Source organism: Schistocerca americana, chromosome 7, assembly GCF_021461395.2.
Source record: "Schistocerca americana isolate TAMUIC-IGC-003095 chromosome 7, iqSchAmer2.1, whole genome shotgun sequence".
NCBI lineage: Eukaryota > Metazoa > Arthropoda > Insecta > Orthoptera > Acrididae > Schistocerca > Schistocerca americana.
In genome coordinates, this window is record NC_060125.1 from 374,756,844 (window position 1) to 374,784,530 (window position 27,687).

Below are 27,687 nucleotides of genomic sequence, written 5' to 3' on the forward strand. Positions count from 1 at the left end.
TCAGCGAGATAAAGTTTCGTAAGGGTTTGAAATTTTGTGTGAACTTTGTTGGAAGCCATTAAATGTTCTCTTTCTCAAATACTGGACGAATGAAGTTCGCGTATTCGTGCGCCGTCAGTAACGCTGACTCAAGAAAAACACACGGTTTCTAATTGTAATACTTGTCTTATTTTGTTAAGCTTTTAACATAAGGTCATACATCTTAATGAGTAGATTATGACAATTCAAATTTTAATAATAATAATAACGGCGTGTGACGAGGGCCTCCCGCCGGGTAGACCGCTCGCCTGGTGCAAGTCTTTCGATTTGACGTCACTTCGGCGACTTGCGCGTCGATGGGGATGAAATGATGATGATGATTAGGACAACACAACACCCACTCCCTGAACGGAGAAAAGCTCCGGCCCAGCCGGGAATCGAACCAGGGCCCTTAGGATTGACAGTCTGCCGCGCTGACCACTCAGCTACCGGGAGCGGACATTCAAATTTTTTAATTCGGTCAATAATGACGCGAAATATTGAAAATCATATTTCTGTTGCTGTATGTTGCAGCTACTACCGGGTAACAGAATAGCGTTCAATATAGATACAAGACCACATCTCTACATACATCATCCATTCACTACCTCCAACCCTACTCCTCGTCCCCCAACTCGGTACCTATCCACAACCACCATGTCCTCCCAGTTCCTCCTTCTGGCTCTAACCACTGTTGAATTATGGTACATCATTGTTTCATGGACTGTGAAGTAGCTTTGCCAGGAATTAAAATTTGTAGTAGTAACTATAGGAAATCGTATAGGGTGTTATATATATTACTGGCACCTTTTGAGCAAACAGCAGTAGGTATATTCATACTTTGGACACACAATGTCTTTTGAATTATGGTGAGAAGAACAGTAAGTTACAATTTCACATGCAAATTACTAAGATGTATGAAGAAATGAGAATGCCCCATGGTGGAAAGGCTGCACAGTAATTTAATTGTACAAAGTGAAATTATTTTTGGTAAAAATTCACCATTTATTCTGATAAATACTTCGTGTATGTACAATATTTTTAGTCGTATTATTAAAATAATGCCTTATTCGTAACAGATCTGTTAAATAAGACCGACATATGAACTACATGTAACGTAGACGTGACTAGGTAAGAATATGTATGTTATACTCGTACATGAGCGATTTTTGGTTAAAAAAAGTGTTTCAGTAACATCATGTAGCATACAGATATGTACGACAATCTATTGGTTAATAGAACTAACCGGAGGAAACTTGATCGTTCTCGGCACATTCGTTCGAATATACAACACACGCACCCATTGTGAAGCAAAACGGAATTCATATGATACCTTACTCTATTACACAGTAGTTTTTTGTTTGTTTGCATCAAGTTAGGATGCTTATGATCCGTTACGAACGTCTATGACGGCTTTCCATTGTCCTCCTGTTCTGTCATTCAGAATGGAATACTTACATCGACTCTGCCTACAGGCTCATGAGCTGCTAAAGAATAATATTATTGACAGTCGTCTGTATGTCGGCACTATCACATGCGACTACTTTTACCACGCATTATCTTTGGGAGTTAACGCTGATGTAACACTACAGCGTATACCAGCGCAATGCTGACACAGTGACTTGTTTCCCACCGTATCTGTGTACTGTCAACTGTTGAGAAACTGGTCCGCATCGTCTACTGCCTCCCAAGGGGCCGACAGACTTACGGAGACGGGTCGCCACTAAAGATGACACGTTTCGATGGCAGTTGCGGGGACGTCCGGCGCCGTGACCCGCCACACAGCTGCTCCGTAGATCTCGCTGGTTGGTGTAGTAACGAGCTCGCTGACCTCTGCGGGCGATCCGCTGGTGCTGTCCACAGACTGCATGGCTGCCGATCCATTCATTGTGGTGGGTGGTGCGCGGTGCGATCCGTTGACGACTGTAGACAGTTTGCCCGCTGGAGCCCTGCCATCCATCGACAAAGTGGTCACTGACCCGTTGGTGCTGGCGGAAGCGGTCGTTGCACACATGTTTACGTCGACTGACGGCGCGAGCGATATCCCACTGCCAACAACTGCGTTCTTAGACACTTCCACTCTATTGATGGCGTCGCCCTTCCATGAGGGAGCTTCTTGACCCTCTTTTCTTGCGCCTGCGAAAATGAAAAGAAAAGGAAACTTGTAAGACAGCATTATTTTATGGCAGTAATCGGAATAATTACATGAAACTTCCTGGTTGATCAAACTTTTGTGTCAGGCTAGGACTCGAATTTAGAACTTTGTATATAAGAAGGGTAGAAGGACGGATCCTCAAAATTACAGACCAATATCCTTATCATCGGTTTGTTGCAGGATTCTCGAACATATTCTTAGTTCGAATATAATGAATTTCCTTGAGACAGAGAAGTTGCTGTCCATGCATCAGCACGGCCTTAGAAAGCATCGCTCCTGCGAAACGCAACTCGCCCTTTTTTCACATGATATCTTGCGAACCATGGATGAAGGGTATACGACGGATGCCATATTCCTTGACTCCCCGAAAGCATTTGACTCGGTGCCCCACTGCAGACTCCTAACTAAGGTACGAGCATATGGGATTGGTTCCCAAATATGTGAGTAGCTCGAAGACTTCTTAAGTAATAGAACCCGATACGGTGTCCTCGTTGGTGAGTGTTCATCGGAGGTGATGGTATCAACTGGAGTGCCCCAGGGAAGTGGGGTAGGACCGCTGTTGTTTTCTATCTACATAAATGATCTTTTGGATAGGGTGGATAGCTATGTGCGGCTGTTTGCTGATGCTGTTGTGGTGAACGGGAAGGTGTTGTCGTTGAGTGACTCTAGGAGGATACAAGATGACTTGGACAGGATTTGTGATTAGTGTAAAGAATGACAGCTAACTCTAAATATAGATAAATGTAAATTAATGCAGGTGAATAGGAAAAAGAATCCCGTAATGTTCGAATACTCCATTAGTAGTGTAGCGCTTGACACAGTCACGTCGATTAAATATTTGGGCGTAACACTGTAGAGCGATATGAAGTGGGACAAGCATGTAATGGCAGTTGTGGGGAAGGCGGATAGTCGTCTTCGGTTCATTGGTAGAATTTTGGGAAGATGTGGTTCATCTGTAAAGGAGACCGCTTATAAAACACTAATACGACCTATTCTTGAGTACCGCTCGAGCGTTTGGGATCCCTATCAGATCGGATTCAGGGATGACATAGAAGCAATTCAGAGGCGGGCTGTTGGATTTGTTACTGGTAGGTTTGATCATCACGCGAGTGTTACGGAAATGCTTCAGGAACTCGTGTGGGAGGCTCTAGAGGAAAGGAGGCGTTCTTTTCGAGAATCGCTACTGAGGAAATTTAGAGAACCAGCATTTGAGGCTGACTGCAGTACAATTTTACTGCCGCCAACTTATATTTCGCGGATAGACCACAAAAATAAGATAAGACAGATTAGGGATCGTACAGAAGCATATAGGCAGTCATTTTCCCTCGTTCTGTTTGGGAGTGGAATATGGAGAGAAGACGCTAGTTGTGGTACGAGGAACCCTCCGCCACGCACCGTATGGTGGATTGCAGAGTATGTATGTAGATGTAGATGTATTTTGTAGGTAATGCACTATCTTTTTCAATGTTTTTTACCCTTTTTTTTAAAAAAATATTCCAAGATAACAAACAACAGATACGGTACAAGGGGCTAAAGGACGTCTAGAGATATCTATCGGAAAGAAGCAGTATATGAGGATTAGATTACAAGGAGGAAAAATTTAGAAAGTGTAGAGATTTAAATAATTGGAAAAAAATGGCTCTGAGCACTATGGGACTTAACTTCTGAGGTCATCAGTCCCTTAGAACTTAGAACTACTTAAACCTAACTAACCTAAGGACATCACATACACCCATGCCCGAGGCAGGATTCGAACCTGCGACCGTAGCGGTCGCGCGGTTCCAGGTTGTAGCGCCTAGAGCCGCTCGGCCTCCCCGGCCGGATAGCTGGAAAAAACTCACCTGACAGAAAAGGAAGCAATGATGCAGGAACAAACGAACTGAATTTAGCATACAAACTAAAGAAGAATCAGTCGTTGCACAATTGAAACATTGTCAGGCAACGATCCACCTGAAGTCTTATACACAGCAGAAAGTCTGAAGCTTGCAAGTGTAGGATTAGTCGCACAGCTAGAACCTACGCAACCAAGGATTCTCAGTATGGTACTGGTATATGGAAGGAAAGGAGATAGTCAACCAAGAACTGCATACCCATTTAGTCTCCCCCACGGCGTACATCAAGATGGATGCAGATGAGTTGGTACAGTTATCACAGCAGAATACATTGATAGGCCTTATAACCACTGCCTTCAGCGACGTTGGATGCCGCCTGCTGGCGTTGCAGGCAAGTGACGTGGTAACAAAAGTATGTAAGCGGAGCAGTCACGGACGGGGGGTCACCCTAGCGAAGAAAGGGCTGCAAATGGGCAAATCCATTGAGATAAGAGACTTTGACAACTGGCAGATTATTATTACCCAGAGCCTGTGAACGAGTGTCTCGAAAACGACGAAGCTGGTCGAATATTCACGTTCTACTGTCGTGAGCGTCCACGGAAAGAGGCAGGACAGTGAAACTGCACTAGACACTAAACGATTGGACGCCCATGACTCTTCACAGAACATGGGGTTCGGAGGCCAGTCTGCTCTGCAAAGTAGGATAGATGGTGATCTGTGGCATCTCTGCCGAAAGAACACAACGCTGGTGCACGCACAACACGCCGATCATCGTATGTTGTTGAACATTGAGTTCCGCAGCAGGTCACCCCCACATGTTCAGATGTTGACCCACCCGACGACATCGTTCAGTTACGATTGCAGTGGGTACGGGACCATTGGTATTCGACCGTCGATCAATGGAAACGTGTCGGATTTTTAGGTGAAGTAAGTTATTGCTACAATTGGTCTCTGGTCGTCTTCACAAACCTCGTCATTGCCGTGAGCGGCGGCTCGAAACGTGCAGCGCACCACATACGCAGCCTGACGGGAGCAGTACTACGCTTTGGGAGACTTCTACATCTACTTCTACATCCATACTCCTCAAGCCACCTGATGGTGTGTGGCGGAGGGTACCTTGAGTACAATATCGGTTCTCCCTTCTATTCCAGTCTCGTATTGTTCGTGGAAAGAAGGATTGTCGGTATGTCTCTGTGTGGGCTCTAAACTCTCTAATTTTATCCTCATAGTCTCTTTGCGAGATATACATAGGAGGGAGCAATATGCTGCTTGACTCCTCGGTGAAAGTATGTTCTCGAAACTTGCAACAAAAGCCCGTACCGAGCGTCTCTCCTGCAGAGTCTTCCACTGGAGTTTATCTATCATCTCCGTAACGCTTTCGCGATTACTAAATGATCCTGTAACGAAGCGCGCTGCTCTCCGTTGGATCTTCTCTATCTCTTCTATAACCCTATCTGGTACGGATCCCACACTGGTGAGCAGTATTCAAGCAGTGGGCCAACAAGCGTACTGTAACCTACTTCCTTTGTTTTCGGATTGCATTTCCTTAGGATTCTTCCAATGAATCTCAGTCTGGCATCTGCTTTACCGACGATCAACTTTATATGATCATTCCATTTTAAATCACTCCTAATGCATACTCACAGATAATTTATGGAATAAACTGCTTCCAGTTGCTGACCTGCTATATTGTAGCTAAATGATAAGGGATCTTTCTTTCTATGTATTCGCAGCACATTACACTTGTCTACATTGAGATTCAATTGCCATTCCCTGCACCATGCGTCAATTCGCTGCAGATCCTCCTACATTTCAGTACAATTTTCCATTGTTATAACCTCTCGATATACTACAGCATCATCCGCAAAACGGCCTCAGTGAACTTCCAATGTCATCCACAAGGTCATTTATGTATATTGTGAATAGCAACGGTCCTACGACACTCCCCTGTGGCACACCTGAAATCACTCTTACTTCGGAAGACTTCTCTCCATTGAGAATGACATGCTGCGTTCTGTTATCTAGGAACTCTTCAATCCAATCACACAGTTGGTCTGATAGTCCATATGCTGTTACTTTGTTCATTAAACGACTGTGGGGAACTGTATCGAACGCCTTGCGGAAGTCAAGAAACACAGCATCTACCTGGGAACCCGTGTCTATGGCCCACTGAGTCTCGTGGACGAATAGCGCGAGCTGTGTTTCACACGATCGTCTTTTTCGAAACCCATGCTGATTCCTACAGAGTAGATTCTCCTGCGCTTGCATGGGACTTGTGGTAGCAATCGAAGACGCGCTGACAACTGCGAACCACCTGCATCCCATCATGCGTGGTGTGCTCCCCGACGGCGACATCGTATTTTAGTAGAATAATTGTCCGTGTCTCGGAACCAGAACTGTGCTACAGTAGTTCAATGAGCATTGTAGTGAACACACGTTGATGTCTCGGTGACTAAATTCCCCTGATGCAAATCCTATGGAACTCATCTGGGTCGCTATCGGGCGCCATCACTGTTAAAGCAAATCAGCGACTCGTTATTTACGCAAATTACATGACCTGTGCGTAGACATCTAAGCCACTTACCTCCACAAACCTACCGACTAACTGTCGGATCCCTGATACGCAGAATCAGCGATGCATTTCATTCCAAAGCCGGACAAACAAGCTGTTAAGCAGTTGATCGGTGTAGTTCTGCCACAGAGGGCGCATGCGAAACGTGTTATTGGCAGAGCCACTGATCCAGGCGTTAACTTGCCTGGCCTCACATTTCGAACTCGGAAATCAACTACCTGACACCTGGCATTTACTTTGCGCTGCTCTGTGTTTTCATTTCTACGCTGTTTCCAGTCTCTGCTCATCCGTAGATTGACTCGCACTTCGAGTTTCGTACCTTGTTCCCAGGTTGAGCTTCCCGGGCTTTTAGTCGCCCATGGACCCGGCAGTTCGCCTCCAGGAGCAGCAAGAAAATCTGGAACTGCTCAAACAGGATGCAGAATTGCTTCTTAGTTACGCCGTGCTGGTGTCGGGACAGGTGCCCACACTGAACCAACACTGTTCGCTGGCTTCGACGAGTCTACGGAAAGATGAGAGAATTACCTGTACCGTTTCTTTTCACACTGCCAGGTAAAACATCGAAATACATTTGTTAAGGTGGCCTTGTGAGCAGTGTGAGATTGTACAGAATCGATCCGGATTTGAAACCCTCAATCGAGCCTGAAAAACGTAACTCTGAGAAACAGTGTCAGTTTCTCATGCAGTATTTTGGTCACCAAACCCCATGAGATGACAAGAGGGTAACAATTTAATCAGCACCTAAGTGTCCCGGGCAGTCATATGCAGCGTGGATCGCCAGCCTGCAAGGTCTATCGCACATCTGTTGCTTGAGTGCCCCCCACTGTGCTTCCCCGTATGTGGACTTGCTAATTAGGGATGGAAATGTCTGCTAAACAGCCAACCCCAAGGTCCAAACTAGGGCGTTGACTTTGTCTGACCCTTCTTTAGCTGAAGTTGCTAAGATTGTGGAATCACATGAACTCACGGCAGCAATACACCGCGTACTGGTTCGCCAACAGTTCCTCCGGCCGCGGAATTGGATAAGAGTCTGCAACACATTGCATGCTGATAATCGGCATAAAACTGATTTGACAAAATAGGAGAAACAAAGACTATATCATGCAAATGCAACAACTCGGTCTTGGCATTGTTGTGAATGGCGAAGGGATTGGGGTGGATGTGACGAAATTTGGGTATTGATAACGCTTAAGGGAGATGCGTGCCTCGAAATCCCAAGGTATTCTCTAACAGCTGATCGTAAAACCTCAGTAAGGAGACCAAATCTTCAAAGAGGACCGATTGAGACGCTAAATATACATCGTCATTTATCCGGAAGCCAAAAACAGAAAAGGTGTCGAATCCAACAAGTTTGCACCACTAACATCAGCAGCCGTCCCACATTTTGCCGTCCTAGATTTTTATAATGTGCAGAGATGGAGAGTTGCTCTCTCAAAGAAATGCTCTGTTTATTGTAAGGTCAAATTTCACGTAGTGGCCGTCGCAAAGCAGGGCAGCCCAAGAACTTGTATGTACACTCCTGGAAATGGAAAAAAGAACGCATTGACACCGGTGTGTCAGACCCACCATACTTGCTCCGGACACTGCGAGAGGGCTGTACAAGCAATGATCACACGCACGGCACAGCGGACACACCAGGAACCGCGGTGTTGGCCGTCGAATGGCGCTAGCTGCGCAGCATTTGTGCACCGCCGCCTTCAGTGTCAGCCAGTTTGCCGTGGCATACGGAGCTCCATCGCAGTCTTTAACACTGGTAGCATGCCGCGACAGCGTGGACGTGAACCGTATGTGCAGTTGACGGACTTTGAGCGAGGGCGTATAGTGAGCATGCGGGAGGCCGGGTGGACGTACCGCCGAATTGCTCAACACGTGGGGCGTGAGGTCTCCACAGTACATCGATGTTGTCGCCAGTGGTCGGCGGAAGGTGCACGTGCCCGTCGACCTGGGACCGGACCGCAGCGACGCACGGATGCACGCCAAGACCGTAGGATCCTACGCAGTGCCGTAGGGGACCGCACCGCCACTTCCCAGCAAATTAGGGACACTGTTGCTCCTGGGGTATCGGCGAGGACCATTCGCAACCGTCTCCATGAAGCTGGGCTACGGTCCCGCACACCGTTAGGCCGTCTTCCGCTCACGCCCCAACATCGTGCAGCCCGCCTCCAGTGGTGTCGCGACAGGCGTGAATGGAGGGACGAATGAAGACGTGTCGTCTTCAGCGATGAGAGTCGCTTCTGCCTTGGTGCCAATGATGGTCGTATGCGTGTTTGGCGCCGTGCAGGTGAGCGCCACAATCAGGACTGCATACGACCGAGGCACACAGGGCCAACACCCGGCATCATGGTGTGGGGAGCGATCTCCTACACTGGCCGTACACCACTGGTGATCGTCGAGGGGACACTGAATAGTGCACGGTACATCCAAACCGTCATCGAACCCATCGTTCTACCATTCCTAGACCGGCAAGGGAACTTGCTGTTCCAACAGGACAATGCACGTCCGCATGTATCCCGTGCCACCCAACGTGCTCTAGAAGGTGTAAGTCAACTACCCTGGCCAGCAAGATCTCCGGATCTGTCCGCCATTGAGCATGTTTGGGACTGGATGAAGCGTCGTCTCACGCGGTCTGCACGTCCAGCACGAACGCTGGTCCAACTGAGGCGCCAGGTGGAAATGGCATGGCAAGCCGTTCCACAGGACTACATCCAGCATCTCTACGATCGCCTCCATGGGAGAATAGCAGCCTGCATTGCTGCGAAAGGTGGATATACACTGTACTAGTGCCGACATTGTGCATGCTCTGTTGCCTGTGTCTATGTGCCTGTGGTTCTGTCAGTGTGATCATGTGATGTATCTGACCCCAGGAATGTGTCAATAAAGTTTCCCCTTCCTGGGACAATGAATTCACGGTGTTCTTATTTCAATTTCCAGGAGTGTATCTACGAGTAAGTTAATTAAGCTGATTGTTGCTCCCGTGTCTACCTAAAACTCAGTCCATCACCCATTCACTGCCAACTTTAGCAGAATGTGTTGCAGTCTCTTATCCAATTCCGCGGCCAGAGGAACTGTTGGCGAACCAGTATGTGGTTGGCTGCTGCCGTGAGTTCATGTGACTCCACAGTCTTAGCAACTTCAGCTAAAGAAGGGTCAGACAAAGTCAACGTCCTAGTTTGGACCTTGGGATTGTGTGTTTACCAGACATTTCCATCGCTGATTAGCAAGTCCACATATGGGGGAGCACATTGGGGGGCACTCAAGCAACAGATGTGCGACAGACCTTGCAGGCTGGCGATCCACGCTGCATATGACTGCCCGGGACGATTAGGTGCTGATTGAATTGTTACCATCTTGTCATCACATGGGTTTTGATGACCTAAATACTGCATGAGAAACTGACACTGTAATATATTTCACGCATCACTTGTGCGACTCATACCTTCAGCTGCTGTTTGGCATCACTTCTCAGTTTATCGTTGTTATCACAGAAGAGTAGTGCAGAATGCTGTCACAGAGGGCACTTTGTATGGGCAGAGCCACTGACCCAGGCCAGCAGCAACTTGCCGGGTCTGGGAGCTCTTACTCGGACATTAACAATATCAGACGTGGCCTTCACCTCACGCTGTTTTCTGTGTGCTTAGTTTATTCAGTCGCTTAATCTATTCAAAGAAGGTAGCTGCGAAGAAACCATTGGTAACAGAAGAAATACTTCAGTTGATTGATGAAAGGAGGAAGTACAAACATGTTCCGGGAAAATCAGGAATACAGAAATACAAGTCGCTGAGGAATGAAATAAATAGGAAGTGCAGGGAAGCTAAGACGAAATGGCTGCAGGAAAAATGTGAAGACATCGAAAAAGATATGATTGTCGGAAGGACAGACTCAGCATACAGGAAAGTCTAAACAACCTTTGGTGACATTAAAAGCAACGGTGGTAACATTAAGAGTGCAACGGGAATTCCACTGTTAATTGCAGAAGAGATAGCAGATAGGTGGAAAGAATACATTGAAAGCCTCTATGAGGGTGAAGATTTGTCTGATGTGATAGAAGGACAAACAGGAGTCGATTTAGAAGAGATAGGAGATCCTGTATTAGAATCGGAATTTAAAAGAGCTTTGGAGGACTTACGGTCAAATAAGGCAGAAGGGATAGATAACATTCCATCAGAATTTCTAAAATCATTAGGGGAAGTGGCAACAAAACGACTATTCACGTTGGTGTGTAGAATATATGAGTCTGGCGATATACCATCTGACTTTCGGAAAAGGATCATCCACACAATTCCGAAGACGGCAAGAGCTGACAAGTGCGAGAATTATCGCACAATCAGCTTAACAGCTCATGCATCGAACCTGCTTACAAGAATAATATACAGAAGAATGGAAAAGAAAATTGAGAATGCGCTAGGTGACGATCAGTTTGGCTTTAGGAAAAATAAAGGGACGAGAGAGGCAATTCTGACGTTACGGCTAATAATGGAAGCAAGGCTAAAGAAAAATCAAGACACTTTCATAGGATTTGTCGACCTGGAAAAAGCGTTCGACAATATAAAATGGTGCAAGCTGTTCGAGATTCTGAAAAAAGTAGGGGTAAGCTATAGGGAGAGACGGGTCATATACAATATGTACAACAACCAAGAGGGAACAATAAGAGTGGACGATCAAGAACGAAGTGCTCGTATTAAGAAGGGTGTAAGACAAGGCTGTAGCCTTTCGCCCCTACTCTTGAATCTGTACATCGAGGAAGCAATGATGGAAATAAAAGAAAGGCTCAGGAGTGGAATTGAAATACAACGTGAAAGGATATCAATGATACGATTCGCTGATGACATTGCTATCCTGAGTGAAAGTGAAGAAGAATTAAATGATCTGCTGAACGGAATGAACAGTCTAATGAGTACACAGTATGGTTTGAGAGTAAATCGGAGAAAGACGAAGGTAATGAGAAGTAGCAGAAATGAGAACAGCGAGAAACTTAAAATCAGGATTGATGGTCACGAAGTCAATGAAGTTAAGGAATTCTGCTACCTAGGCAGTAAAATAACCAATGACGGACGGAGCAAGGAGGACATCAAAAGCAGACTCGCTATGGCAAAAAAGGCATTTCTGGCCAAGAGAAGTCTACTAATATCAAATACCGGCCTTAATTTGAGGAAGAAATTTTTGAGGATGTACGTCTGGAGTACAGCATTGTATGGTAGTGAAACATAGACTGTGGGAAAACCGGAACAGAAGAGAATCGAAGCATTTGAGATGTGGTGCTATAGACGAATGTTGAATATTAGGTGGACTGATAAGGTAAGGAATGAGGAGGTTCTACGCAGAATCGGAGAGGAAAGGAATATGTGGAAAACACTGATAAGGAGAAGGGACGGGATGATAGGACATCTGCTAAGACATGAGGGAATGACTTCCATGGTACTAGAGGGAGCTGTAGAGGGCAAAAGCTGTAGAGGAAGACAGAGATTGGAATACGTCAAGCAAATAATTGAGGACGTAGGTTGCAAGTGCTACTCTGAGATGAAGAGGTTAACACAGGAAAGGAATCCGTGGCGGGCCGCATCAAACCAGTCAGTAGACTGATGACAAAAAAAAAAAAAAACTACTCGCATTGTATTTAGCTCTGTGCTTGTCTCTATGTGACGTTTGGACTCTCTGCTCCCCCGTAGATGGACTTTCATGTCGAGTTTCATTCCTTCTTCGTGGATTCAGCTCCACAGCCATCGTCAGCTAGAGTACTTACTGCGTGATTTAGGAGGAATGTCACATAATTTGTGAGTTGCCTCTACATGTGAAAATAAACCGAAAAATGTCCTATAAACATGTGTCCAATTTTCGGTCGTTAGGAACTGGAGCAGAATGAAGATTACACACATCCATGAATGACATATGTGAATATTATTTACCGAAATGCTGTGTAGGCGTTGTGGTGGACAGAATAATTATGGGACAGATGACTGATCCATCCTAAAAGAGGTATGGCGGTTCTCCAATAGATGGCAGCACTGTGACGTCGCACTGAGGCAACAGCTGCAGGGATACCCAGTGTGCAATAGTGGGTTGGATCAATAAGCAGTCGTGAGACCATGTGTGTGTTGAGCTTGACTGTTGTTTAATTGAGCAAGTCCACTGTATCCGTGAATATCAACATGTCGCATACGTTCACCCATGCAGAATACACAAACATGTTATTTGTGTATGGGTACTGTAATGATACCGCCCATCCAGCTGTGACAGAATACCAGAGACGTTGCCCTGATCAACGGACTCCCTGTGTGTATTTCACAGCGTTTTTCAAACATTACGTGCATCTGGAACACTACTCAGTGTGCATGTAAGATCAGAACGTGAGGCCATACAGTCATTTCAGGAAGGGAGTCAAACCACCAGTACACGATGCATTAGCCATCAGCTCCATATTCCATAAACGTGAGTGTGGTGTTCACTACATTCTGAAGGCTTGTACACATTTCATGTACAGCCTGTGCGACATCTGCATCCAGATGACTCAGTAATCAGACAACAATTTTGTGAATGGTTGGCTGGCTGTACACAGATACATCGCACAGTACACTTTATTTAGAGATGAGGCTACATTTCCATGCAATGGTATCATGATCCCCTGCAGTTCTCATACATGGGAGATGGATAATCTACATAATACTAGGGAAACAAGATTCCAAGTTACGTTCTCCGTGAACGTCTGGTGTGGTATGATTGATGGCCTGGTGATAGGGCCTGTGTTCCTGCCAGATCGCATGACAGTCGCAGCACATGTCCATTTCCTAATTGAAGAACTTGTGTACATTTAGAAGATGTGGCGATTGCTACGGCCACAGGTTCGAATCCTGCCTCGGGCATGGATGTGTGTGTTGTCCTTAGGTTAGTTAGGTTTAAGTAGTAAGTTCTAGGGGACTGATGACCTCAGATGTTAAGTCCCATAGTGCTCAGAGCCAATTTGAACCATTTTTTGAGGACGTGACATTGGAGCAATGACGGCAAACGCACCTGCACAGGAATGATCACCAATTCACTGTACCAGACTATTATCCCAGTGTCTGAATAGCATATTTCCTCAACGATGGATTGGTTATGGCAGAACCATTAACTGGCCTGCCAGATCAACCGACCTAACTCCGTTAGACTTCTAGTTATGGGGCTGGTTAAAGGGGGTTGTGTACGCTATGAAGGTGAATACACGTGAAGAATTTGTCGCTTGCATCACTGACGCTGCTGCCCGCATTAAATCCTTCTGAGTTGATGTTCGATGTACAACACAATACACCCTCCAACGCGTTGGCAAATGCATTGAGATGGGTAGGGGACTTTTTGAACACCTCTTATTAGACGGCTCAGTCATCTGTTTCACCATTACTATATCCACCACAGCGCCTCCACAGCGTTTTGGTAAGTAATATTCATACCTGCCTTCATATTCATTAGCGATGTATGTAGTCTTCAACCCTCTCCTGTTCCATAACGATCGAAAATCGGACACATGTCATAGGATTTTTTCGTTTTAATTTCACATGTGGAATCACCTTACAAATTTTGTAACATTCTCCTCAATCACCCTGTATACTGTGTACCGACGACGACACTTTGTCAGCACTGTTAGGCCTGTGCAGTTACAAAAACCCAGATAGAGAGGCTTAGAATGGACCAGGTGAAGTTGACAGATCAACATCGATTGCACCCGTACCATATTTCAATGCACCAGGAATTGCATGGCGACTACTTTGAACGTCGTGTACAGTTCTGCCACTGGTCACAAGAGAAATTACGGGACGATGACAGATTTTTGCACGCGTTCTATTTAGTGACCAAGCGTCATTCACCAACAGCGGTAACGTAAACCGGCATAATATGTACTACTGGGCAACGGAAAATCGACGATGGATGCGACAAGTGGAACATCAGCGACCTTGGCGGGTTAATATATGGTACGGCATTATGGGATGAAGGATAATTGGCCCCCATTTTATCGACGGCATTGTAAATGGTGCAATATATGCTGATTTCCTACGTAGTGTTTTACCGATGTTACTACAAGATTTTTCACTGCATTACAGAATAGCGATGTACTTCCAACATGATGGATGTCCGGCACATAGCTCGCGTGCCGTTGAAGCGGTATTGAATAGCATATTTCATGGCAGGTGGATTGGTCGTCGAAGCACAATACCATGGCCCGCACGTTCACCGGATCTGACGTCCCCGGATTTCTTTCTGTGAGGAAAGTTGAAGGATATTTGCTATCGTGATCTACCGACAACGCCTGGCAACATGCGTCAGCGCATTCTCAGTGCATGTGCGAACATTAGAGGAATGACGTTGCACGTATTGCCAAATGCATTGAGGTTGACGGACATCATTTTGAGCATTTTTTGCACTAATGTGGTATTTACAGGTAATCACGCTGTAACAGCATGCGTTCTCAGAAATGATAGGTTCACAAAGGTACATGTATCACATTGGAACAACCGAAATAAATTGTTCAAACGTATCTGTATTTTAATTTAAAAAACCTACCTGTTACCAACTGTTCGCCTGAGCCATATGTTTGTGACTATTACAACGCCATCTATCACAAAGCGAAAAAGTGGTCCAACTAAAACATTCATATTTCTTTACGTACTACACGAATATGTAATAAAAATGGGGGTTCCTATTTTAAAAAACGCAGTTGATATCCGTCTGACCTATGGCAGCGCCATCTAGCGGGCCAACCATAGCGCCATCTGGTTTCCCTCTTCAAGCTAGACGAGTTTCGTTCTTTGTAGTTTTTTCGTGTGACGCTTATTTCGTGAGATATTTGGCCCGGTCACAATCAATGGACCACCCTGTATAGCCCTAGCTTTGTTTCACACCTGTTAAGCAGTAATCTCTGTTTCTTACACGTTCCTTTACAGTGACTGTACACCATGGAGGTTCCCTCCCATTACGAACTGTTCTACTGGGTACAAATCTCTCCAGTGCAAGCTCAACTGACATACCTTTCTGTTTCTTTACAAGCTTCACTGGAGTTCTTCATCAGACCTCAATAGGAGCTAACACTAATGGAGGGAAGGATATGGCTGAGAAACAGCCTAGGGAATTGTTTCGAGAGTGAAACTTTCGGGTCGGGTCGTGAGAGCAGTCACTAAGAGTACTGCACGCAAAAGGAAAGGTTTCTAGTTCGAGTCTTGATCCGGCATACTGTTTTAATCTGCCAGGAAGGTTCGAAACAGTGCACATTCCCCTGCAGAGTCAAAATTTTTCGGGCATATCGGACATTTAGACCCGCTCGTATAGCTTAGAGGGTATCGAGCTAGCTTGCAAGACAGGGTGGCGACACAGATCCGAATGGAAACCGTGCGGTGGATCCTGGTACACCTGTCATTCTGCGTGTGGTTTTTAAGCGGTTTTCCAAGCTCTGTTAGACAAATTTTGGGCATGTCCCCAGTCTCCACCTCAGAAAAACACAAGACAGTTAAACTACGATAGCACACAGAGTATAGTTTACACGATTCCCACACAGATGGCGCACGCGCCTTCCCGTCTTAGGTTGACTGAGAACTCTTGGCGGTAGGTATGGTATCCGACCACATAATTAAACTAAAATTAATTTTTTAGTTTTGAAAACATTGGATCCCTACGACTGGATAAATTATTTTTTATTTATTTTGGTAGGTACTACAGGATTCGGCAGGGTGTTGGAAGTTCCATGCGGCTTTTCGCGGATGATGCTGTAGTATACAGAGAAGTTGCAGCATTAGGAAATTGCAGCGAAATGCAGGAAGATCTGCAGCGGATAGGCACTTGGTGCAGGGAGAGGCAACTGAACCTTAACGTAGACAAATGTAATGTATTGCGAATAGATAGAAAGAAGGATCCTTTATTGTATGATTATATGATAGTGGAACAAACACTGGTAGCAGTTACTTCTGTAAAATATCTAGGAGTACGCGCACGGAACGATTTGAAGTGGAATGATCATATAAAATTAATTATTGGTAAGGCGGGTGCCAGGTTGAGCTTCACTGGGAGAGTCATTAGAAAATGTAGTCCATCAACAAAGGAGGTGGCTTACAAAACACTCGTTCGATCTATACTTGAGTATTGCACATCAGCGTGGGATCCGTACCAGGTCGGACTGACAGAGGAGATAGAGAAGATCCAAAGGAGAGCGGCGCGTTTCGTCACAGGGTTACTTGTTAAACGTGATAGCGTTACGGAGATGTTTAGCAAACCCATGTGGCAGACTCTGCAAGAGAGGCGCTCTGCATCGCGGTGTAGCTTGCTGTCCAGGTTTCGAGAGGGTGCGTTTCTGGATGAGGTATCTAATATATTTCTTCCCCCTACTTATACCTCCCGAGGAGATCACGAATGTAAAATTAAAGAGATTCGAGCGCGCGCACGGAGGCTTTCCGGCAGTTGTTCTTCGCGCGAACCTTACGCGACTGAAACGGGAAAGGGAGGTAATGACAGTGGCACGTGAAGTGCCCTCCGCCACACACCGTTGGGTCGCTTGCGGAGTATAAATGTAGATGTAGATGCAGAGGATAAGAACTGCGTGGCGACAAAAATAGAAAAAAAGCATTTACTCAATATTATTGAAAGCAACAGTTGCCACTGCTAAGGAAAGATAATGTCTCTGGAAATGACCGAACTGAATGAAGGAATTCATCACTGTTTTTAAAAGACACGTGGAAAAAAGAGAAAGAAACAACAGCGTAGACAAAAGATATTTATTAAAACTGTGTGCCGGACCAAGGTTCGAACTCGGGACCTTTGCCTTTCGCGGGCAAGTTCTCTTTCATCTGAGCTACCCAAGCACGATTCAAGGCTCGCCCTCACAGCCTTACTTCCGCCAGTACTTCGTCTCCTACCCTCCAAACTTCACAGAAGATCTCCTGCAAAACTTACAGAACTTGCGAAAGGCAAAGGTCTCGAGAACGAGTCTCGGTCCAGTTTTAATCTGCCAGGAATTTTCATATCAGCGCACAGTCCGCTGTAAATTTCATTGTGGAAGAGATACTTACCCTGGGGCAGGAGCACGTTGCACAGTGCTGAGGTTGGCAGCTCCACCATGAGACAGAGCACCAGAGCACAGAAGTAGGCCTCCATTATGTCAGAGAACCAGTGCGATATCTGCAAAACAAAGCACGGCATTAAAATCTCTGCTCTACAGTTCCACAACTTCACTAAGCACCTGTCTAATTCAGCGTCACTGAAGCATTTCGGCTTACTATTAATGTGGCACATTGTAAGCAGGCTGTTTAGGTTTTTATGTTGGTAACGCCACGTAGCGCTCTGTATGAAAATCACGTGTTTCTGCCAGAAAAAGGATATATATATATATATATATATATATATATATATATATATATATATATATATATATATATATATATAAAATCAGGAAACATTCCTCACACACAAAGAAAGAAAATATGTTATGTGGACACGTGTCCGGAAACGCTTGCTTTCCATGTTAGAGCTCATTTTATTACTTCTCTTCAAATCACATTAATCATGGAATTGAAACACAGCAGCAGCACTAAATGTAAATTGGCAATGTAATTGAAACACACAGCAACAGAACGTACCAGCGTGACTTCAAACACTTTGTTACAGGAAATGTTGAAAAAGTCCTCTGTTAGCGAGGATATATGCATCCACCATCCGTCTCATGGAATCCCTGATGCAGCCCTGGAGAATGGCGTATTGTATCACAGCTGTCCACAATACGAGCACGAAGAGTCTCTACATTTGGTAACGGGGTTGCGTAGACAAGAGCTTTCAAATGCCCCCATAAATGAAAGTCAAGAGGGTTGAGGTTAGGAGAGCGTGGAGGCCATGGAATTGGTCTGCCTCTACCAATCCATCAACCGAATCTGTTGTTGAGAAGCGTACGAACACTTCGACTGAAATATGCAGGAGCTCCATCGTGCATGAACCACATGTTGTATCGTACTTGTAAAGGCACATGTTCTAACAGCACAGGTAGGGTATCCCGTATGAAATCACGATAACGTGCTCCATTGAGCGTACGTGGAAGAAAAAACTAAAATGAGCTCTAACATGGAAATTAAGCGTGTCCGGACACATGTCCACATCACATCTTTTCTTTATTTGTGTGTGAGGAATGTTTCCTGAAAGTTTGGCCGTACCTTTTTGTAACACCCTGTATATATTTGAACATTATTAAGGTAAACACATTGTTTGTTCTCTATTAAAATTTTTCATTTTGCCTGTCAGTAGTTAGTGCTTTCAGTAGTTAGAATCTTTTATTTAGATGGCAGTATTGGCGCTCACTGTATTGCAGTAGTTCAAGTAACGAAGGTTTTTTTGAGGTAAGTGATTCACGAAAGGCATATGTTATTGTTAGTCAGGGCCATTCTTTTGTAGGGATTATTGAAACTCAGACTGCGTTGCGCTAAAAAAAATATTGTGTGTCAGTTTAGTGACGATCAGAATAAGCAAAGAGAGAACTGTCTGAGTACGTTCAGTTTTGCTCTGCTGTTTGAAAATCAAATAACGTAAGAGGTTTTCCAGCACTGTCATTTTTAATTTTTTCTATGGGGACATTTCAACATTTTACACGCATCTTCCATGTGTTGATGTAACTACAAGAATAATTCTTATAATCACAGCAGCGCCTTAAGGGAAAATTCAAATGAAATAATAATTTAACGGCTTCGAATGGTGTATGACTAAAAGCAAACATGATGAATAGTTATTTTTATATCTAGATAATTCAAAATACACTTGTTGCTGTCATATAAAACATTTATTTCCGTAACTTAATTTCTGGTTGTTTGTCGTTTTGAAAGCCCCCTCTGTAATTTTTGTACTCATGTGACCAGAATAAACATACAAACATTCACTCCCCACTAGCACCGCCTTTTAACTGACTAGCAATTTTTAAAAAAATCCTCAAGCGATTTGCTGTTGTCGTTGTCGTTGCTGTTACCGTGGTCTTCAATCCGAAAGTTGGTTTGATGCAGGTCTCCACGCTGCTGTATACTTTGAAGGCTCTTGATAGCTGCAGCAGCCGTATTAATCCTTTGGTCTACAACCAAAATGTTTACAAGCATACTTCCATCTGTTACCAAACTGATGATTCCTTCCTGTCTCGGGATGAGCCCTACCAACTGATATCTTCTTTTAGTCAAATTACGACATAAATTTAATTTTTCTCCATTTCGGTTCAGTATTTCCTCGTTAATTACACGATCTACCCATCTAATATTTAGGATTTTTCTATAGCGTCACATTTTAAAAGTTTCTATTCTCTACTTGTCTGAATCGTCAGTGTTTCAGTTCCATACAAGGATACCATCCAGAGGAAATACCTTCAGAAAACATTTCCAAGAGCTTAAGTTCAGTCTGAGGTGACAAAGTCATTGAATACCTCCTAATATCGCTTCGGATCTCCTTTTCCCCAGTGTCGTGCGGCAACTCGACGTGGTATGGACTAAAAAAATCGTTGGACATCCCTTGCAAAAATATTGAGCTACGTCGTCTTTATAAGCGTCCATAATTGCGAAGGTGTTGTCGGTGCAGGATTTTATGCACAAACTCTCCTCTCGATTATGTTCCATAAATAACTGACGAGATTCTTGTCGGACTATCATGGTGGCCAAATCATTCGCTAGATTTGTCCAGAATGTTCTTCGAACTATTCGCGAACAATTTTGGCCCCGTGGCATGACATCGGTGTTCAGGAACATGAAGTCCATGAATGGTTGTCGCCGCGCGGGATTAGCCGAGCGGTCTGAGGCGCTGCAGTCGTGGACTGTGCGGCTGGTCCCGGCGGAGGTTCGAGTCCTCCTCGGGAATGAGTGTGGGTGTTTGTCCTTAGGATAATTTAGGTTAAGTAGTGTGTAAGCTTAGGGACTTATGACCTTAGCAGTTAAGTCCCATAAGATTTCACACACATTCGAACATTTGAATGGTTGAAAATTGCCTCCAAGCAGCCGAACATAACCATTTCCATTCAATAACAGGCTCAATTCGACCAGAGGTGCCAGTCCATTCTATGTAAACACAGCCCGCACCATAATAGGGCCACCACCAGCTTGAACAGTGGCTTGTTAACAGCTTGGATCCATGGCTTCGTGGGCTCTTGTTTCGCTCTCGAACCCTACCATCAGCTCTTACCAACAGAAATCGGGTCTCTTGTGACCAGGACACGGTTTTCCAGTCGTCTAGGGTCCAGCCGACATGGTCACGAGCCCAGGTCACGAGCGGGTCGTCTGCTACCATAGCCCATTAACGCCGCATTCTCCTAACGGATACGTTCGTCGTACGCCCCACATTGATTTCTGCGGTTATTTCACCCATTGATGCTTGTCTGTTAGCACTGACAACTGTATAAAAACGCCGCTAGTCTTGGTCGTTAAGTGCAAGCCGTCGTCCACTGCGTTGTTCGCGGTGAGAGCTAATGCCTGAAATGTGGTACTCTCGGCACGCTCTGGACACCGTGAAACTCTGAATATTGAATTCTCTCTAATGATGTCAGAGGAGATAGAGGGCAGTCTAGTATCATGTCGCCGAAATCAGTGCTACAGAGACATCGTAAGTAAGTGAAATTTCCGAACAATAGAACTGTAACCAGTATCATTTCAATCAACAGAGTTATCAACCTCAATTTCCTCTTTTTAAAGATAAAAAGTTTTATTTGACAAAAATCTTTTAATAGTCAAGATCGCAATTACATAAATTTTAATGATTACTAATTCTAGCTGATTATCTAACCGCATTGAGTTCTGAAATGTCAACAGAACATTTCATTAAGAAGGAACACTAGGTGTGTTACATATGTTGTTGTTGTTGTGGTCTTCAGTCCTGAGACTGGTTTGATGCAGCTCTCCACGCTACTCTATCCTGTGCAAGCTTCTTCATCTCCCAGTACCTACTGCAGCCTACATCCTTCTGAATCTGCTTAGTGTATTCATCTCTTGGTCTCCCTCTACGATTTTTACCCTACACGCTGCCCTCCAGTACTAAATTGGTGATCTCTTGACGCCTCAGAACATGTCCTACCAACCGATCCCTTCTTCTGGTCAAGTTGTGCCACAAACTCCTCTTCTCCTCAATTCTATTCAATACCTCCTCATTAGTTATTTGATCTACCCATCTAATCTTCAACATTCTTCTGTAGCACCACATTTCGAAAGCTTCTATTCTCTTCTTGTCTAAACTATTTATCGTCCATGTTTCACTTTGATACATGGCTACACTCCATACAAATACTTTCAGAAACGACTTCCTGACACTTAAATCTATACTCGATGTTAACAAATTTCTCTTCTTCAGAAACGCTTTCCTTGCCATTGCCAGTCTACATTTTATATCCTCTCTACTTCGACCATCTTCAGTTATTTTGCTCCCCAAGTAGCAAAACTCCTTTACTACTTTAAGTGTCTCATTTCCTAATCTAATTCCCTCAGCACCACCCGACTTAATTCGACTACATTCCATTATCCTTGTTTGCTTTTGTTGGTGTTCATCTTATACCCTCCTTTCAAGACATTGTCCATTCCGTTCAACTGCTCTTCCAAGTCCTTTGCTGTCTCTGACAGAATTACAATGTCATCGGCGAACCTCAAAGTTTTTATTTCTTTTCCATGGATTTTAATACCTACTCCGAACTTTTCTTTTGTTTCCTTTACTGCTTGCTCAATATACAGATTGAATAGCATCGGGGAGAGGCTATAACCCTGTCTCACTCCCTTCCCAACCACTGCTTCCCTTTCGTGTCCCTCGACTTTTATAACTGCCATCTGGTTTCTGTACAAATTGTAAATAGCCTTTCGCTCCCTATATTTTACCCCTGCCACCTTCAGAATTTGAAAGATAGTATTCCAGTCAACGTTGTCAAAAGCTTTCTATAAGTCTACAAATACTAGAAACGTAGGTTTGCCTTTTCCTAATCTTTCCTCTAAGATAAGTCGTAGGGTCAGTATTGCCTCACGTGTTCCAACATTTCTACGGAATCCAAACTGATCATCCCCGAGGTCGGCTTGTACCAGGTTTTCCATTCGTGTGTAAAGAATTCGCGTTAGTATTTTGCAGCCGAGACTTATTAAACTGATAGTTCGGTAATTTTCACATCTGTCAACACCTGCTTTCTTTGGGATTGGAATTATTATATTCTTCTTGAAGTCTGAGGGAATTTCGCCTGTCTCATACATCTTGCTCACGAGATGGTTACATATATGTTATTTAATTAATCCTTTTACATTTTCTCCACTTACTGTATTTTACTGTTTATATTATATGATGGTATTTTTGTTATTATTATTTTGTTATTATTATTTTTGTTGTACTCGCGCGCCACCCATCAGCATCCTGCCTTTCCTTGTGCCTGAGCCAAGCCGCCTGTTTGTTTGCTTACCTCACCGAATGGGCCAAAGCTATCTGTTCAGATTAATGCAGGAGGTAGGGAACATCAAAACAAACATATTTCGACAGTTGACATATGGTCTCTGAAGTCAGCTTGTAATGTTAAGGAACATTTTGTTAATGGTGCTGACGTAAGTTATTGTGTAGGTGTCACTGACTGGGAATGCGTACTGCCGTTCAAAACTGCTCTGTACGGATGGTTGGCTCTGAGGTCTGGTTGGAAACACACCGATTCATTCGCAAGCATCATCGCCTTTTGACAAAAAAGGTAATTTCCTTGTAAACACACCAACTCACCTTGTGACAACAACAGTGAACATGAAGCAGATTACTTTTGCTGAAATGGCCTACTTGCATCTGATATACGCGTCTGTGAATGGAAATGGACAAGCTGCAGTAAGAGAGTATCGACAGCACTTTCCCAACCGACAGCTTCCACAACACCAAACATTCGGACGTCTGCATCGCCTACTATGTGAAACAGGCGCTTTCCGTGCAAATATGCGTGATGCAGGTCAGAATCGAACAGTGCAAATTCCCGAAACGGAAGACGACGTGTCGAGGACACTCCATCTACATGTACCGACGTATTGCACACATCCTTGGCGTCAGACATACAGGGTGGCAATTATTGAACTATATGAAAAAAAACGTAAATTAGTTTCAAACTACGGCATGCACACGCTTTATTCAACATTTAAACGTCACTACAGATATTCGGATTTAGGTTGTGACATGTTCGATATGTCTGCCATCTTTGGCGATGATGTGGCGCAGACGAAAAGCGAAATTTTGCATGACCCGCTGAAGTATCGGAATACCGATGCTGTCGATGACCTGAATGGCTGTTTCCAGCTCAGCAATGGTTTTGGGGTTATTGATGTACTGTACACGTTGTCTTTAACGTAGCCCCACAAAAAGGAGTCGCATGTATTCAGATCCGGAGAATATGGTGGGCAATCAAGGTCCGTGCCAGTGGCCTCTGGTCCTCAAAGTGCTCCTCCAACGCAAGAAACACTCTGCTGCTTCGATGGTGTCGAGCTCCATCTTGCATGAACCACGTCTTGTCGAAATCAGGGTTACTTTGGATAATGAAGATGCACTCGTCTTCCAAAATCTTCACGTACCGTTCGGTAGTCACCATGCCATCAAGGAATTTCGCACCGATTATTCCGTCACTGGACGTTGCACACCTCATAGTCACCCTTGAGGGTGAAGAGACTTCTCGGTCGTGAAATGCGGATTGTGAGTCCCCCAAATGCGCCAGTTTTGCTTTTTCACGAACACATAAAAATGAAAGTGGGATTCGTCGCTAAACCGAACCATGCATGAGCATACTAATTTCTATCAGCCTCGCGGCCAGCCTTGCAGTTTTAACGTCGAAACGCAAACCCTTCTGAAGTTATGACGATTTTATTTCATACAGTTGAATAATTATCACCCTGTAGGCTTGTGTGGAATGTGTTACATGACCAGTAGCTTCATCCTTTCCGCCTTCAGCATGTGGCACCAATGGCACCCGTAAAATTTTCGCCAAGGCGTGCTGTTCGAATAATGGTTTTTACAACAGACTGCCGTGCACTTCTTGTTTCTGGCCGTAGTCCTCTGCACAGACGAGGCGTTGTTTACTCGTGAAGGCTGATTAAATATCCACAATTCGCATGTTTGGGCACATATGAATCCACGAGGTACTCGACCTCGTGCTCATCAGTGATTTGATGTTAATGCATGAGCCGGAATACTCGGTAACAGGTTGATTGGACCATACATTCTCCCATTCCGCCTCAACGCACGTTGACATATGTTGCCAGAACTGCTGGAGGATGTACCTCTAAATGTTAGGCGAAATGTGTACTTTTAGCACGATATGGCGGCAGCCCGTTTCAGCATTGCTGTCTCAAGAATCATCTGAGAGCCGCCTTTGGGAACCGAGAGATCGGCCGAGGTGGCCCTGTGTCCTGGCCAGCCAGGTCACCTGTCCTCTTGTGTCTGGATTTCTTCCTCTGGGGGCATATGGAACACCTGGTGTATGAAACAGTTGTGGAAACAGAAGATGACCTCGTCGCTAACCGTCGCTGTCGGTACCATTGCGGACATGCCAGGAGTCTTCGAACGGACATTACGTTCAATGGTCTGAGAATGTACTGCGTGTGTACAGACCAAGGGTCGCACATTCGAGTCGTTCTTGTGAGTGCCAGTGCTGTAATTAGCATGCTAGACCAGAATGAGATTTTCACTCTGCAGCGGAGTGTGCGCTGATATGAAACTTCCTGGCAGATTAAAACTGTGTACCGGACCGAGACTCGAACTCGGGACCTTTGCCTTTCGCGGACAAGTACTCTACCATCTGAGCTACCCAAGCACGACTCACGCCCCGTCCTCACAGCTTTACTTCTGCCAGTACCTCGTCTCCTACCCTCCAAACTTAACAGAAGCTCTCCTGCGAACCTTTGCAGAACTAGCACTCCTGAAAGGAAGGATATTGCGGAGACATGGCTTAGCCACAGCTTGGGGGATGTTTCCAGAATGAGATTTTCACTCTGCAACGGAGTGTGCGCTGATATGAAACTTCCTGGCAGATTAAAACTGTGAGGGTGGGGCGTGAGTCGTGCTTGGGTAGCTCGGATGGTAGAACGCTTGCCCACGAAAGACAAAGGTCCCGAGTTCGAGTCTCGGTCCGGCACACAGTTTTAATCTGCCTGGAAGTTTCAGCATGCTAGACTTCTACTATTTAAATCGTCCTAGCATCAGAAATTGCCGTCAGGGACCATCGTACAGCAACTACATATACTTGTTTTTTGATGTTTTATATTTCCTGTATTAATTTGACCGGATAGTTTCGGGACGCCGTGTATGTCATAGACGGGTAACTGCTGTAACGAGATTGTACACACAATATTGTATATCAATGATGGCTTGCAAGATGGGTTTGTTCTTAAGTATTCTTGCTTGGATAATTCCATTTTGTACTCTACCTTGTACTGACATCACTGTTTGTACTTTGCAGGTCTTGCATAGCTACCGTTTTAGTCACATGGTATAAACCATTATTTTATTGTGTTCCGTCTCTTACATGAGATATGACTGTGATGCAGACATGACGACTTTGTCTTACTTTCGGAACATACATTACGCACCTCGATATGTAATTGACCTTCGTTTATTGTATCTATATTTTAATTAATTGCTTTTAGTGCCTCTTCTTAGTGCAGTTTTTTGCTGTCATTTCGCATCTGAAGATAACTGGATAATCAGAGGAGACTGGTAATCATTTATGTAATTTCGATCTTGCCTTTCAAACGATTTTTAGATCGCGTGTCTCTTTCCCTTGTTATGTCAATAATAAAGAATCAATTTCCTTTTACTTGTGAAACACGTATGTAACATAGCAGCGATGGCGAGGCATTGTAGCATCTGTGACCAGAGAGTATGCGCTTGACCGCGCGAGTGTTGCGAGCGGTTCTCAGTCTGTCTGTCAGTCGTTGCGAGTCTGTCAGTAGTCGTTGCAAGTCTGTAGCTCTGTCTAGTTGAGAGCAGTACTCTGTCAGTAGTCGTCGCGTGCAGTACGCTAATAGTCGTCATGCAGAGCGGTCGGTCAGTAGTAGCAGCCCAGTGCGGTTGTGTGATGTAGGCGGTCGGCAACACTGGTCAAGATGGTGAATAAGGTATACCAATTAATTAATATAATCATTAGATAATGTAAAAGTTTATTTATTGTAATTATTCTCCAACAAGTCCCCCAATAATAATTTTTATTTCAAAAGCATTTTTTCAAAAATTTAATTTTTTATTGAAGTAAAGATTTCGTTGCACTTCCCATTTCATTCCACTTCTTTTGAAGAAAAATTTCACTAAAATCACAAAAAAAGAGAATATTATTATTTGCAATGCAGTTCCTCCAAGCGGTGCGCAACAACAAGAGCAGAAATGTGACATCCATTTATTCTGAGGTAAGACTATAATTCTGATTGTTTTACACAGGGCCAAAGACCGATATTTCGGTTTAATTGAATTTTCTTGTCACTGAATGGACTTTAAATTTTCATGAGGAATTTATATTTGAGTCAGATTGCGAATTTCACATTTTTTGTTGCCATTGTCAGTACATTTCATTGTGGGCAGGTTACGCATAGAGCAGTGTGCATTAGCATACCTAAATAATATTGTCTTTACTTTAAAATTTCGGTGGCAAGGTTATACTCGGCTCCCATTTCTATTAAGTATTATCATTCTTTCTTTTAAAATTACGGTGGGGAGGTTACACTTGGCGACACCCAGTCCAGGATCGTATTTCGTTGAGAGTCTTTTGAGCGACAGTCAGATATCTGCTCTTATTTGCTTAGATATAATTAGGATTTAGCGCAACGCTTTTAATAATATTGTGACTTTCTTTCTACAGGTCAACGGCAATTCGTTGCTCTATTGTATTTGTGTGTTGCTTTTGCATTTGTGCTTATTGTTTTGTGAATATTTGTGACTGTTGCAAAAATGCCGCGAAAGACTGTGAATAGTGTATCGCGAGGTATTACGAACGAAATTACCGGCTCAAACGACTCTACCGATAGGACATGTGACACGCAGTGTAATGATGACAATCCTGCGTTCACTAACAATCTGTGCATTACATCCACTAGTGATGACTTTTATATTAATGGTGAACAAACGAACTCAATTGTCTCGTCTGTTAATTTGACGACAATTGATGACGCGGGACGCTC

The 27,687-nt window shown here is 44.3% G+C and overlaps 1 protein-coding gene across 1 annotated transcript in view; it reads right to left on the reverse strand.

The window, feature by feature from the left end:
- Positions 1-1,070: 1,070 nt before the first annotated feature.
- LOC124622951 (nose resistant to fluoxetine protein 6-like) overlaps positions 1,071-27,687 on the reverse strand; it is a 185,072-nt gene continuing 158,455 nt past the window's right edge. The window contains exons 11-12 of the mRNA XM_047148741.1: positions 17,599-17,707; positions 1,071-2,154 (exon numbers count right to left, since the gene is read on the reverse strand). Coding sequence (XP_047004697.1) covers positions 1,742-2,154; positions 17,599-17,707 — 522 coding nt within the window. The 3' untranslated portion in view covers positions 1,071-1,741. The remainder of the gene's footprint in view (positions 2,155-17,598; positions 17,708-27,687) is intronic.